The 14965-nt window shown below is 41.9% G+C and overlaps 1 protein-coding gene across 3 annotated transcripts in view; it reads left to right on the forward strand.

Annotated features, from left to right (window-relative positions):
* Positions 1-14965, forward strand: part of GRB10 (growth factor receptor bound protein 10) — a 91295-nt gene that overhangs the window by 62639 nt on the left and 13691 nt on the right. For all 3 annotated transcript variants that reach the window (XM_079949621.1, XM_079949623.1, XM_079949622.1), the window contains 7 exons: positions 182-297; positions 2189-2263; positions 3807-3944; positions 8486-8596; positions 9978-10076; positions 12859-12936; positions 14759-14875. In XM_079949621.1, coding sequence (XP_079805747.1) covers positions 182-297; positions 2189-2263; positions 3807-3944; positions 8486-8596; positions 9978-10076; positions 12859-12936; positions 14759-14875 — 734 coding nt within the window. The remainder of the gene's footprint in view (positions 1-181; positions 298-2188; positions 2264-3806; positions 3945-8485; positions 8597-9977; positions 10077-12858; positions 12937-14758; positions 14876-14965) is intronic.

A 14965-nucleotide genomic window follows, 5' to 3' on the forward strand; every position in this document is an offset into this window, starting at 1 on the left:
ACATACCAATCTTCTTTAGTTTACAGCCGGAAGGGAATGTTTGCTGCATTCTTGGGCACGCAGTCCATGTCCTTTATTTATATGTGCTGGGTTTGCATGTGCGCGCGCACACACGCATGAGCACAAAGCTGCTTCCACTGTTTACTAATTCGAAATATTATATTTTATTTTCTGTTCTTAGAGAGGTGCTTAGAAGATCATGAGCTTGTTGTTCAAGTTGAGTCTACAATGGGAAGTGAAAGTAAATTTTTGTTCAGGAAGAACTATGCAAAATATGAATTTTTTAAGAATCCTGTGGTGAGTATCCTGTTGTTTTTTCATAACGTCTGGGTGGGGGAGATGTCTTCTCCATGTGCCTTCTACACTGTATAATTTGGATTGGGTTTTAAAACACTAGATGGTATCATAGCAATAATATGAAAGATTCTTACAACATATATGTAGAATAACTCCCAGCAGAATAACTAGTAGTAATAAGGAATGCTAACTCCCTGTGGATTCCCACGCCCTCTGCTTCTTATTTTTCATGAAGAAACCTGCAGAAGATAGTGTTGTGAAGAGGCACCCATCCATCTCTTCCGGAGGGGGCATTGCACATTTGTTAATTACCTTAGAATGCAAGAGGTTCTCTGTTTGATCCTTGGCCTCTCCATTTAGCAAGATCTCAGGAGGGTTGGGAAATGCCCTAAAGAGCTATTGCCAATCAAAGCAGAGAATATGGAATTACATGCTCTAACCCTGTATAAGGCAATTTCATAAATTCACTTTGTCATCATCCATCATTGTATGCCTCAAAACAAGCTGCATGGTTTTACTGACAACTGCAGTAAATGATGATTGTTCTGAATATCATAAAGCTTGTTCCTCATTATTTGTGAAGCAAATAATACCATTTGAGGCAAATGGACTATCTGTTTCTCAGCCCATTCTTCCACAAATGTTAAGCCTAGTTAAATTAAACATTTGAATTGCTTAAGATGTGCCTTTGAGTATTTATGGGATCATTACAAGCCTTGCACAAATGCCCTTGTATGGCAAAAGCACAGGAGTCAAAGATTGTTTGCATACTGCGGGCTTCCTCAATCTTGGCCCTCCAGATGTTTTGAGACTATAGTTCCCATCATCCCTGACCACTGGTCCTGCTAGCTAGGGATCATGGGAGTTGTAGGCCAAAAACATCTGAAGGGCCGAGGTTGAGGAAGCCTGGCATACTGGTTCTGGGACTTTTAGACTTCTCAAATTAGAAGGGTCTCCAAAAGCCCTCCAGTGTAATCCTCTGCAGTGCCGGAAACACAACTAGAGATGGCCTCTGACAGAGGGCCACCTGGCCTCTGTTGAAAACCTGCCTTGAAGGAGAGCCCACCACCTTCTGAGGTAGTCCATTCCACAGCTGAACAGCTCTTACTGTCAGAAAGGTCTTCCTAATGTTTAGTCACAGTCTCTTTCCTTGTAACTTGAATCCATTGCTTTGGGACCTGTCCTCTGGAGCAGCAGAAAACAAGCTTGTTCCATCTTTCATGACAGCCCTTCAGATATTTGAGGATGGCTATTATATCATCTCTCAGCCTTTTCTTCTCCAAGTGAAACATACACAGCTCCCTCGACCATTCCTCATAAGGCTTGGTTCCAGATCATCCTCCTCTGCACATGCTCCAGCTTTGATGCAGTCCTGTGAGCTGCTGTGCCAGAAAAGGAGATGCAGCGCATTGGACTTGAAAGCATTGAGCACTGATGCTTAGCCTCTTAAAAGGGATTTATACCTTTGCAAAAGTTGTGTTCTCTGACCTGGAATCCCTAATCCCAGATGTGTGAGGGCTAGCTAGTTATGATTAAGGGAGGCACCCTACACATTCTCTTAAGATGTCTTTAATTGTAGCTTCCAGAGATTAAGACTTCCAGAGCTGAACACTTGGGGAAGTTTGGTTTACACTAATCTTTGTCTTGTTATATTTTTCCATACTTCTATCAATATATTAACCAGTGAGTGACATAGTTCATTCAGCTAGGTCTCCAGATTTTGGTGAACTCTATTAACAGCCCTCTCCAGAATGACCAGTGGACAGGGGCAATGGGAGGTGTCTACCCTGCTTCAGAGAAAGTTCATTCTGTGTACAAAAGAGGTTTGAAGCATCCTGATGCCGTAATGTTACCCTGTCTCTTTTCTCTCTCTCTTCCTCACACTCCCCAGAACTTTTTCCCGGAACAAATGGTTGCTTGGTGTCAGCAGTCAAACGGCTGTATTCCACAGTCACAACTTTTACAGGTAGGCTGAAGTAGAGTTGAATATATCATTGATGAGTTTGGGTCTGCAGATGCATATTTCAAGGCTGGTTGAATGGATACTGTATTGTTGTTTCAATAAATCCCAGCATTTATGTTTAAAATATTCTAGGCCTATTCAAAGGTTACTGTTTTTACTTCCATTATGGGGGGGGGGGAAGGTTAACAGAAACAAAGTATGATAAAGCCGTTGATTCTTTTGGAGGGGGGAAAACTCACAGAACCCGGTTGTTTAACTAGGGTTGTAATATCTCTTGAGGCTCAGGCTGGGAGCCAGAGTCAGGCCACTCCTTAAGCAGAGTGCAGTGGCTTTCTCAAGCATCACATTATGGACGCCACCAAAGAACAGAAAGGTCCCTACACAAAGGCATCCATGCAGGCAGCATGGTGCACTGTGAGAGGCAAGAAGGGAACTGAGGATGGAGCATGCCTGGTCTATATCCTGGTGGCAGTTGTGCTCTTTGGAGTTGCACTGTATCCAGAGAGCATCCTCAGCAGTGTGGGTGTGACTAGTAGGTTTTGAGGACTGGGTCTTTCCTACTGATGTCTGTGGAGAAGTGTAAGTTACACCACGTTTTAGGTGGCTTAACTTAGTCCAGTTTGTCTGTGAAATGAGCAGGAGTTGGTTCTGGTGTTACCTGCTCCTGCCATGCACCTCTTTCTTGTGCCAGACATCTCTCTCTCTGGCAGACATATCTTACACGGGAGTAGGAGGGTATTGCTGAATCCAGTCCCCGTTCCAGCCAGGTGTATCTAGGGGTTGGATTGCAACCAAAGTTTCCAATTCTCATTTCTGTTTTACTATGCTGGGTTTGGCATGATCAGCTAAAAATCTCTGTCCAATTTAAATTCTTATTAAGTTTTAGTAATAGTTCAGGAGTATCTTCTCTGCTTTTAAAAAAAAAATCCCATCTATTTTTCTATTGGAAGTTTCTCACACAAAGTTCATTACTATTTCTCTTGAAGTATAATAAGAGAAAGAGACTATTTATTTTAAATTCCTATTTGTTTTTTCCCTTGATTTGCTTTCATTTTTAAAAATCTATTCACTTTATTTTTATCTGCTTTTGTTATTTCAGCTTAAATATTCATTCTTTTTAAAAAGAACTGACATTTTTACATTTATTTTTAAACATCTTTTTCATAGCCTCCACAGCATCTATATCTACATCTAATTATGTTTTATGCTTATTTAAAATGATTTAAATAGCACTCTTATTAACCTGTATAAGCCTCTGCTATTTAGGCATGTTGATATATACTGCAAACTCCTACCCTCACAGAGGTCTCTCAAATCATTAAATTAATGTCTTATATCTTTCAGTTATTTTCCATAACCCCCAATTGTTTTCATATATCATAATAGTTATCTCCTATATCAGTCCATAATTAACCTGCCAATGAATTATACTGAAATACCACATATTTCGATTGAAGTACTGGGCTATCACTTTAAGGTGGTCCTTTTCCAACAAGTCTTGAATTTCCAAATAGTGTCTCATGCATTTTCATTTGATCTCCAACAGAATTTTTTAAACTCAAATAGCTGTCCTGAAATCCAAGGATTTTTGCATGTGAAAGAACAGGGGAGGAAGTCTTGGAAGAAGCTGTACGCTTCCCTGAGGAGATCTGGACTTTACTGCTCTACAAAAGGGTCTTCAAAGGTAATTTCACTTAGGTTAGTTTAACAAAGGTAGGCTTCATGCTTTGAGGGTGCCTCTTCTAAAAACAATTATTGGTGTTTGAGCACAATCCACAGGAAAGCTCTTTTGCACAGGCCCCATTAGAACAAACCCATTAAGTGGTACACTTCTTGATGATCTCAATTTGAGTTAAAGTCAAAGTGTTAAGTTAAAAATCTATATCTTATCCCTTGCTCATAACTTATTTAAAAGTGATGAGTTTCTAAAATAATTTCAGTCCACCTTTCTGGCACTCGCAGGCATGTCCAAAGTCTGTTTCAGGGGCCTAATCCAGCCCGACGGTTGGTTTAATCTAGCCCCTGTGGCAGTTTATTTCCTGGGGGGAAATCCTAAAAAAAACCCTCAACAACTACAACCCTAACAAAGTTCAACAACATCAGTCCTTAAAAAAGGTCAACAACTTTGCTTGGCTATTTGATCGGCCCTCACGGCCATTCACTTCATTAAATCTGGCCCTCTTTGCAAAAAGTTTGGACACCACTGCTGGCATTTCAAATCAAATCAAAGTTTTATTGCGGCAAAAGCCAGCGACACAGAACACCACAAGGTCAAACAAAAGGAAATCAACAACAACATCAAAAAAAAAAATTACACAAGGGAACTTTGCAGTGTGCCATTCAACAAAAGAGATTTACGCTTCCTGATTGCTAGAGTGCAAAATTTGGCCACCTCATATGATATTGAGCTTGAGGAATCTTCCAGAAGGTATTTTTGTAGAATTTCGGGTGAGGATTCCAAATAATGTTGTAGGGGTATAAATTTTGATAAAAGCGGCAAAATAAGTTGAACTCATTCTTCACTATAAAATTTGCAAAATAGAAGGATGTGAGTGACAGATTCTACCTTATTAGACATACAGGGGCAGAGACGCGCATGCATTTTTTTTTTTAATAATAATATTTATTAATTTTATAAAACAAAAATTCACATAGATAACAACAAGGTCTTTCTCATTAACCACGTTTCATTCACATCTTTGGACTTCCTCACATCTCTTGTTCCTGCTTTCTAAACACATAGATTTTTCTAGCAAATTATTCACTTAATTCAATTTATATCATTTAATTATCCAATATTAAATCTCAAATCTTATAATTTAAAACACTCTAGTTCTAACATATTGTTCATCCAAAATTTATCTTTTCTTTCAATCACATTTAAATTTATATTCTTTATAACTAATTTGTTGGAACCATCTTATTGCGGATCTTACATCTTTCTTAACATTCATACAGTTTACAATATTTTTGTAGATAGTCCTTAAAATTCTTCCAATCCTCCTCCACCAATTCTTCTCCCTGGTCTCGGATTCTGACAGTCATCTCTGCCAATTCCATATAGTCCATCAGTTGCATCTGCCATTCTTCCAATGTGGGCAAATCTTGAGTTTTCCAGCTTTTAGCAATGAGTATCCTTGCTGCTGTTGTGGCATACATAAAAAAGGTTCGGTCCTTCTTTTGCACACTCTGGTCCACAATGCCCAAAAGGAAGGCCTCTGGTTTCTTAAGAAAGGTATACTTAAATACCTTTTTCAGCTCATTATATATCATTTCCCAGAAGGCCTTAACCCTGGGGCAAGTGCACCAGAGGTGAAAGAATGTTCCTTCAGCTTCTTTACACTTCCAACATTTATTATCAGGCAAATGGTATATCTTTGCAAGCTTGACTGGGGTCATGTACCACCTATATATCATTTTCAAAATATTTTCCTTCAAGGCGTTACATGCGGTAAATCTCAGACCTGTAGTCCATAACTTTTCCCAGTCAGCAAACATAATGTTGTGCCCTATATCCTGTGCCCATTTTATCATAGCTGATTTGACTGTGTATTCCATTTTAACAGCAAGTTATACATTCTTGACAGTATCTTAGAGCTGGGTTCTAACAGTTCTGTTTCTAACTTTGATTTTTCCACCTGGAATCCTATCTTTTTATCCAACTTAAAAACTTCTTTAATCTGAGCATAATGTAGCCAATCTCGCACTTTATCTTTTATTTTCTCCATACTCTGCAACCTCCAATTATCTCCATCTTTTTCTATTATTTCCCAATATTTCGGCCATTTGGCCTCCATACTGAGTCTTTTCAGGGCCTTAGCCTCCATTGGTGATAGCCACCTTGGGGTTTTGTTTTCCAGTAAGTCTTTATATTTTATCCAGACATTAAATACTGCTTTTCTGACAACATGGTTCTTAAAAGCCTTATGTATTTTAACCTTGTCGTACCACAAATATGCATGCCATCCAAAAGCATTGTTGAATCCTTCCAGATCTAAAACATCCGTGTTTTCAAGAAGTAGCCAGTCCTTCAACCAGCAGAAAGCTGCTGATTCATAGTACAACCTTAAGTCTGGCAGGGCAAAGCCCCCTCTTTCTTTAGCATCAGTTAATATCTTAAACTTAATTCTGGGCTTTTTGCCCTGCCAGACAAATTTAGAAATATCTTTCTGCCACTTCTCAAAACACCCCATTTTGTCCACAATCTGTAGAGTTTGAAACAAAAACAACATTCTTGGCAGTACATTCATCTTAATAGTAGCAATACGTCCTGACAAGGAAAGTTTCAATCTTGACCAGATTTCTAGATCCCTTTTAATTTCAGACCAACATTTTTCATAATTATCTTTGAATAAATTCCTGTTTTTGTCTGTTATGCTTACCCCTAGGTATTTAACTTTTTTAACCACATTTAATTCTGTCTCTTTCTGAAACCTTTCTGATTCTGAAGGGGTCATATTTTTTTCCAAAACCTTGGTTTTTTGCTTGTTAAGTTTAAATCCCGCCACCCGACCAAACTCATAAATCAATTGCAGTACCCTTTTGGTGCTAGGCTCTGGCTCCTGTAAAGTCAATACTAGGTCATCTGCAAATGCTTTAAGTTAGAGACGCGCATGCATTGGTGCCCGCGTAAATTTGCCGTACTGCACTGCTGAGGGCATTGTCTCAAAGCGGGCTCTGGAGAAAGCCCATCTATAAGCTTCGTTAGTGATGTTAGTTAAGTAAGGGGCAGCTGCAAAATTAGGCCAAGCTTTTAAACATCTATACGTCTCCGGGAGTAGGGTCTTCTTCTTGTTGTAATTCGACATTGTAAAGTCTCTGAGTGATAATTACTTTTGCCTTGTTCAGAGTTCCATTAAAAAGATTTTCAGGGTTTAGGCCAATTTGTTTGATCTTGTTAGTTATTTGGTCGGCCCTCACGGCCATTCACTTCATTAAATCTGGCCCTCTTTGCAAAAAGTTTGGACACCACTGCTGGCATTTCACAACAATTTAAAATATACAGTCATACCTCTTGTTACGTTCGGTTCAGGTTACGTTCTCTCAGGATATGTACCGCAGTGACCCGGAAGTAATGGAACGGGTTATTTCCAGGTTTTGCACATGCGCAGATGCTCAAAATGACGTCACGCGCATGCGCAGAATCGGCGAATTGTAGCACACGCAGACGCGGGTTGCGTTCCGCTCAGGTTATGAACGGGGCTCCGGAACGAATCCCGTTCGCAACCAGAGGTACCACTGTACAGTAGTTTGAGAAGCAAACCAGTTTATTTAAAATGGCAGAATTGTTATATTTGTCAAATAGAATAACAAAACTGCAGCTGCTCATGGTGTACAATTTGTCAGTTTAAAAATATAACAAAAAGAAAAAGCTAATGCTAGAGAAGAACTTCTAAGACAAAAGGGTCTTCAGAGCTTTTCCTAAAAGCAGAGGTGTGCATTCCATGACAGAGCAGGTCACTGGCTTGAATCTGTGACCTTTGAGGTCTTTGGTCTACATCAGATGTTCTAAGGCACGGGTGTCAAACACAAGGCCCGCGGGCCGAATCCGGCCTGCCAGACCTCGTCATGTGGCCCGTGTAGCCACCGGCGGCCGCCAGCCTTCACCTTTTATTCTCCCCCCTTTTTTTTGACACAAGAAAGCCACCTCTTCAGCGCATGCACGGCTGCCTACAAGCTAGAGAACGTCTGCCCTCTAGCGGCGCCGGCCGTTCTACACAGGAAACCTCCACTTTACATTCATTCAGGAAACCTCCACTTGTTTTTATACTGAGCGCATATTGAGTCCTATAGATACAACCGGCCCTTTGAGGGTGACCAAACTACTGATGCAGCCCCCGATGAATTTGCGTTTGACATCCCTGTTCTAAGGTGTATGTGCTTCATATGGGGAAGGTGATGTGTAATGCAACGTAAAAAGAGGCGGACTGACTACAGTTTATGAAGCTCCAAATACTGTGCTTTAGTATATTGATTGTCAGTGAAATGCCACAGGTATTTAGACCAGTTCACTGCAGCCAAAGAAACAGATTTTTAAATCATTGTATCTCATGTTGGATGTGGGATGGTTCGTGGTCTTGTACAATTACAGGGTGACTTTCGTATCAATAACCCTTTAGAGTGTCTTCACTTTCGCCCTTGTATGGCTGTACTTCTACTTTCAGGGAATGGGCCAGTTGAAGTACCTTAAAGCTGTATCTTTAACCTTTGCAACCCTTCCCATAGGAACCAAGGCACCTGCAGTTGTTAGCAGACCTTGAAGATAGCAACGTTTTCTCACTGGTAGCAGGCAAGAAGCTCCACAATGCTCCTACAGATTATGGATTTTGTATAAAGGTAATCCCTCCTACTGGACTTGACTGTCAGGGGTCCTTTACCTTTGGAGCAGCGGTTCTCAACCTGAGGGTCCCCAGATGTTGTTGGTCTACAACTCCCATCATCCCTAGCTAGCAAGGCCAGAGCTCAGGGATGATGGGAGTTGTAGTCCAACAACATCTGGGGACCCTCATGTTGAGAACTGCTACTTTAGAGGGACGCGGGTGGCACTGTGGTATAAACCACTGAGCCTAGGGCTTGCTGATCGGAAAGTCAGCGGTTTGAATCCCTGCAACGGGGTGAGCTCCCGTTGCTCGGTCCCAGCTCCTGCCAACCTAGCAGTTCGAAAGCACACCAAAAAGTGCAAGTAGATAAATAGGTACTGCTCTGGCGGGAAGGTAAACAGTGTTTCCATGCGCTGCTCTGGTTCTCCAGAAGTGGCTCAATCATGCTGGCCACGTGACCTGGAAAAACTGTCTGCAGACAAACGTTGGTGCCGCAACCCCAGAGTCGTTCGCGACTGGACTTAACCGTCAGGGGTCCTTTCCCTTTTTAATCCCTCCGATTATAGTAGATAGTTTTGTTTGTGCTTAGAAATGTTAAAACTCCTACGTGGCTGTGGGACTCTCCTTCCTTGGAGGTTTTTCAGCAGACTTTGGGTGGCCCCTCTGCCATGGATGCTTTAGTTGAGATTCCTGCATCGCTGGGGGTTGGGCCTTTTGAACTCTACAATTCTATTATTCCATATCATGTAGTTTTAAAAATAACATTACAGTTTCAGTTATCTTGCGGATTTTCTCTTCGTCAGGACCTACTAGGAAAGATGATCCAAGATCAGGTTTATCGCGCTTAAGCCCAGATCCCTTTTTTGATCTGAGTGGTTTGTGTCAGCCCCACTTGCTATATGTTTGTGCCGTGACAGCTGCTGCTCTTAAAATAGACTGAGATACATCAGAGGAACGAGCTCCCCAGGCTTAGCTTCCCAGCGCTGTCTCTTATATTGCCCTGGTTGTCATGACACAGTAAGCTAAACAATGGCTTACTGGGACCACGCAAATGTGCAGGAGCTGGGAGCTGCTCAGTGTTCCCCCTGCCCTTCTTGCTCCCATGCCATGCTCAGCTAAGCCAAGGATTGACTTACGATGGCGTCACAGGAATGACTCAGACATAGGTAGTTCCATGGATACAGGACATGGTTAGTGAGGAAAGAGCTTAACCACAAGCAAATCTCAAATCACACCTGAACTCTAAACCTATAAAGTGATGTCAGCAAGCCAGCACTCTTGGCCTCTGCTCCTACATCTGCGAAAAGGGGATAATAGCCCTTACTTGCCTTGTAGGACGGATCATGGTTGGTTGCCTTTGCTATGAGAATAAGTTCTGTTTTGTCTTTGTTTTGTAGCCCAACCGAATGAGAAGTGAAACAAAAGAATTGAGGTTTCTGTGTGCGGATGACGAGCAGAGCAGGACGTGCTGGATGACCGCCTTTAGGCTCCTCAAGGTACCTTAGTCTTGGGGCCAGTTTACATTTATGGTGGCCTTCAGGTGAAACAAGATGAATTTTAACAGGGAGTTACAGGTAGGTAGCCGTGTTGGTCTGCCATAGTCAAAACAAAATAAAAGAAAAAAAATTCCTTCCAGTAGCACCTTAAAGACCAACTAAGTTAGTTCTAGGTATGAGCTTTCGTGTGCATGCACACTTCTTCAGACACACAGAAGAAGTGTATCTGAAGAAGTGTGCATGCACACGAAAGCTCATACCTAGAACTAACTTAGTTGGTCTTTAAGGTGCTACTGGAAGGAATTTTTTTTCTTTTATTTTGTTTTAACAGGGAGAAATGTAAAGTATTGCACTTGGGCAAAAAAAATGAGAGGCACAAATACAAGATGGGTGACACCTGGCTTGAGAGCAGTGCATGTGAAAAGGATCTAGGAGTCTTGGTTGACCACAAACTTGACATGAGCCAACAGTGTGACGCGGCAGCTAAAAAAGCCAATGCAATTCTGGGCTGCATCAATAGGAGTATAGCATCTAGATCAAGGGAAGTAATAGTGCCACTGTATTCTGCTCTGGTCAGACCTCACCTGGAGTACTGTGTCCAGTTCTGGGCACCACAGTTCAAGAAGGACACTGACAAACTGGAACGTGTCCAGAGGAGGGCAACCAAAATGGTCAAAGGCCTGGAAACGATGCCTTATGAGGAACAGCTAAGGGAACTGGGCATGTTTAGCCTGGAGAAGAGGAGGTTAAGGGGTGATATGATAGCCATGTTCAAATATATAAAAGGATGTCACATAGAGGAGGGAGAAAGGTTGTTTTCTGCTGCTCCAGAGAAGCAGACACGGAGCAATGGATCCAAACTACAAGAAAAAAGATTCCGCCTAAACATTAGGAAGAACTTCCTGACAGTAAGAGCTGTTTGACAGTGGAATTTGCTGCCAAGGAGTGTGGTGGAGTCTCCTTCTTTGGAGGTCTTTAAGCAAAGACTTGGCAACCATATGTCAGGAGTGCTCTGATGGTGTTTCCTGCTTGGCAGGGGGTTGGACTCAATGGCCCTTGTGGTCTCTTCCAACTCTATGATTCTATGATTCTATGATTCTATGACTGTCCAGGGGAGGGGGGCAGGAATACATGTCCTTGCTAAGGGTGCAAGGGAGCCTAGGTACGTCTCTGGGTCTGTGACTGGAAGTCAGTCACCACAGAGAGAGCCAAGAACAGAAGGTCACCAATATTTGTTTATTATGCCGTCAAAATGCATATTGGAATCAACATAGCACCATGGGTTGTAGCTTATTGGGCTGCCCCTTCAAGTGGCAAAGTTACTTGTTAATTAATAATTTGGGAACCACCAAGTTCAAGCAGCACCATCTGAGCAGACAGATTCCCATTCAAGTCTGTTGGGGGTCTGCATGGGGCAGAGCTGAACTGGTCAATCTCCTTCAGGCTGAGGGCCACAGTGACCCAGGGCCAACACTACGAGGTCCACATCTCAAATTAGGCATGTCCATACATTAAAAGTGGGCATGATGAACTGCAGTTATCTTTCAAAAGACTTTCCCATCAGCTACTCTACACTATTTTACATTTTCTTTTCATTCCTTATTAAATTGTGTGTGTGTATATATAATATGAACAAATATTGTGGAGTTGGGGCTCCACAAAAAAAGTGTGGCATCATAGTATCACAGCGGGGACCCTGCTACAATAGTAAGAGTTTCGTTTAACTATTTTTAAAAAAAATTAAAGAATGAAACATTTTGGAGAGTCCTGGGAGTGACAAAATCCTATTGCTGGCTACAGCCTGCGGGTTATTGCCCCCTGGGGTGGAAGGAAGAGCAAGGCTCATCATTCCCATCTGAATGATTCCAAGTTCATGCTTTTATAATGGTTGTTGATTTGAGAGAAAAGGGACTTCCAGGCAGGGGCCACATACACGATTTGCAGACCATTTGGGGGCCACTGTGATTGCATCAGCCGCCTGTTTAGAACTCGTATGGCAGCATTAGTTCTTTCAAACACCCACCTCCGTGGGTGTGGGGGCCCAACCACAAGTCTTGCGATAGAATCATAGAATCATAGAGTTGGAAGAGACCACAAGGGCCATCGAGTCCAACCCCCTGCCAGGTGTCCCTTGTACCCTTCCAGATTCTTCCACTGAGGCACCCAGAGGAGTCTGTGTGCCTCACCTGGAGGAGTGGCCTGGGGGAAAAGAACACAGTTAGGCAGGATCCTAGCCGCTCTGAGCCAGAGTGCAGAGGCTTGCTTTTTGCACCACCCCGGGCCTGCAACCTTGGCAAGGGTCAACCTGGCCAGCCCCTAGGTGCGCCCCTGCACAGACGCCAAAAGAAAAGTTTATCCCTCAGATCCATTTTGATAACCTGGAACTGATCACCCTGCTATCATCATTACTACAGAGCTATTTCAACAAGAGGTGCAAGAGGGCATTTTCTGTGGTGCCCTCCTCCAACTTTGAAACTCACTGCCTTTTAGAGGTGGCTCCAGCTCTGGGTGTACTGTATACAGGAGACATAAAACACTGCACCTTTTAATCACAGCTTTCAGAAATAGGTGACTGTTAACCTTACTTGTAAGTGACTTTTTTGGTCATGTTCTGTGTGTTTTAGTGGTTTGATTGTTTTCCATTGTGCTTTATGGTTTTATTATTATGCCACCTGCCCTGGGACCTATTGGTGAAGGGCGGTTAATTAAAGAATTGAATAAACAAACATACATAAAGAAAATAAATACCTGTCTATTCTCCCCTCCCCCCCCAAATCTGCAGTATGGGATGTTGCTGTACCAGAACTACAGAATTCCGCAACAGAGAAAAGCTGCGCTTCCGCATTTCACCACTCCTATAGTAAGTTTATAATTTTAAGTTCTGTTATAGTCAACTCCGAGTTTAAACAAGAAGCTTCTTGCCCGCAAGTAGTGACTTTGGAGTTGCCAGATGCAGATCAAGAGGAATACAATTGCCTGGAAAGGGCTAAGCTGTGTCTGGCACTGTGGTTTCATCAGCACCGCTGTCTGAAGCATAGCAGCTTATAGCCTAATTCAGGTTGCTCCTCAAATTCAGGGCTTGAATTCCCAGTTGTTGGTTGGATCACCACTCCCATCATCCCTGACTGCTACCTCTGCTGGCTGCGGACGATGGGAGTTGCAGTCCCAACATCATCTGAGAACTCAAGCTTGAGAAAGGCTTGTAATAAGCACACTCTCCCCCACAATAGTGGGTAAAAGCACATTAATAACAATAATAAAATTTTTTATTTATACCCCGCCCTCCCCGGCCAAAACCGGCTAACATCAAATGTATAACACATTAACATAAAATCAGACAATCAGTTAAAATACATTAGAATGTTTTATCATTTTACTGTTGTTAGCCGCTCTGAGCCCGGCTTCGGCTGGGGAGGGTTGGATATAAATAAAAATTATTATTATTATTATTATTATTATTATTATTATTATTATCCTAAAATCAGATCAGGATCAGAACAAAATCCAATCAGATGGCAACCCGCAGATTAGGTTTGTGCTGAACTTATATGGGCCTGTGAGAGAAATTGGGAGGCCACTTTCAGGCAAATTTTTATAATTTCTGGGGAATATTAGACAACGGACTCTGCTGTTGCTAGGCAACAGTTTCTGGTCAATCTTAGCCCTGGAAGTATAGAAACTTGCTCTTGCTAGGCTGGATTCTTATATTTTCTTGTCCAGATAGGCCAAGAAATTTAGAAATTAGGTGTGAAAGGATAACCGTGAGAAACAGTTGGAGTAAAAAGAGTTCAAAAGTCATGGAAGGAACAGAATAGATATCTCTATTCTGCCAATCTCTCTCCCCCCCCCTCACCCGCCCCAATTTTTAAAATGGAATTTTAATAATGACAATCAGGTTACAGAAAAAAGAATAGCTTAAGGGGAATAGCTTAGGGGGGTGGGGGGAATAGCTTAGAGAAAGGAAGGAAACAAAATAAGTTGTCACATTTGCCAATAAAGAAATATGGGATACAGCAATGCAATTTTCTGAGTAAATAATAAAACATGCCAAGGAGAGAATGATGTATGGTCTTATCATTACAAAGGGTTCCACGGTCTTAAGTCAGAATGATTTTTAAAAAATAATTTCAAGAAAGGAAATAGAAAGTAACCTTGAACTGTACTAAATCCATACACTTGCAGAGACTGGTTAACACCTGGGCTATTCCTGGGCTACTGTGTCTGTATATAAAACAAAATTAGACTGAATGGCAAAGAAGTGCCCTCAGAGCCTCCCTGTGCACACAGAACTGATTGTGTTGAACTAGCTTTGTATATATTGGATTATAGAAAACCAATAAAAATTGAATGAAAAGAAATGAATCTAGCTGTACTGTTTTGTGGATCCCAGCCTATAAATGTTAAATGTGAAGCCAGATTCAAAAGGCTCCTCACATGAAAGCTTATCCACACTGATGCCAACGAAAGCTTTGCGCAGTGAAAACCCATCACCAAAACCATGTTTACGTTTCTTATTCTCCTGGCCCAGCAGAGCAACATCTGCCTATGGCAAGCTAAATTTTTTTAAAAAAATCTTTAAAAACTGATAATCTGGAGAAGGGTTGGAGGAGCGTGCAAAAATAATAAAAGCAACTAGTAGTTACTTTTTCTAGATAATGCCATTAAACCAATTTTCCTTTCAGAGAAGTGTGTCTGAAAATTCCTTAGTAGCAATGGATTTTTCCGGACAAATAGGAAGAGTTATTGAAAACCCAGCAGAAGCACAGAGTGCCGCCCTGGAGGAAGGCTATGCTTGGAGGGTAAGGGAGCTTCTGTCTTCTCGGTTTCTGGCTGATAACCTCCCGTGGCCATGGCAGCGTAGTGGTCACGACCACCGACTGGAAATTTAT

The sequence above is a fragment of the Podarcis cretensis genome, assembly GCF_951804945.1.
Source record: "Podarcis cretensis genome assembly, chromosome: 13".
Taxonomy (NCBI): Eukaryota; Metazoa; Chordata; class Lepidosauria; order Squamata; family Lacertidae; genus Podarcis; species Podarcis cretensis.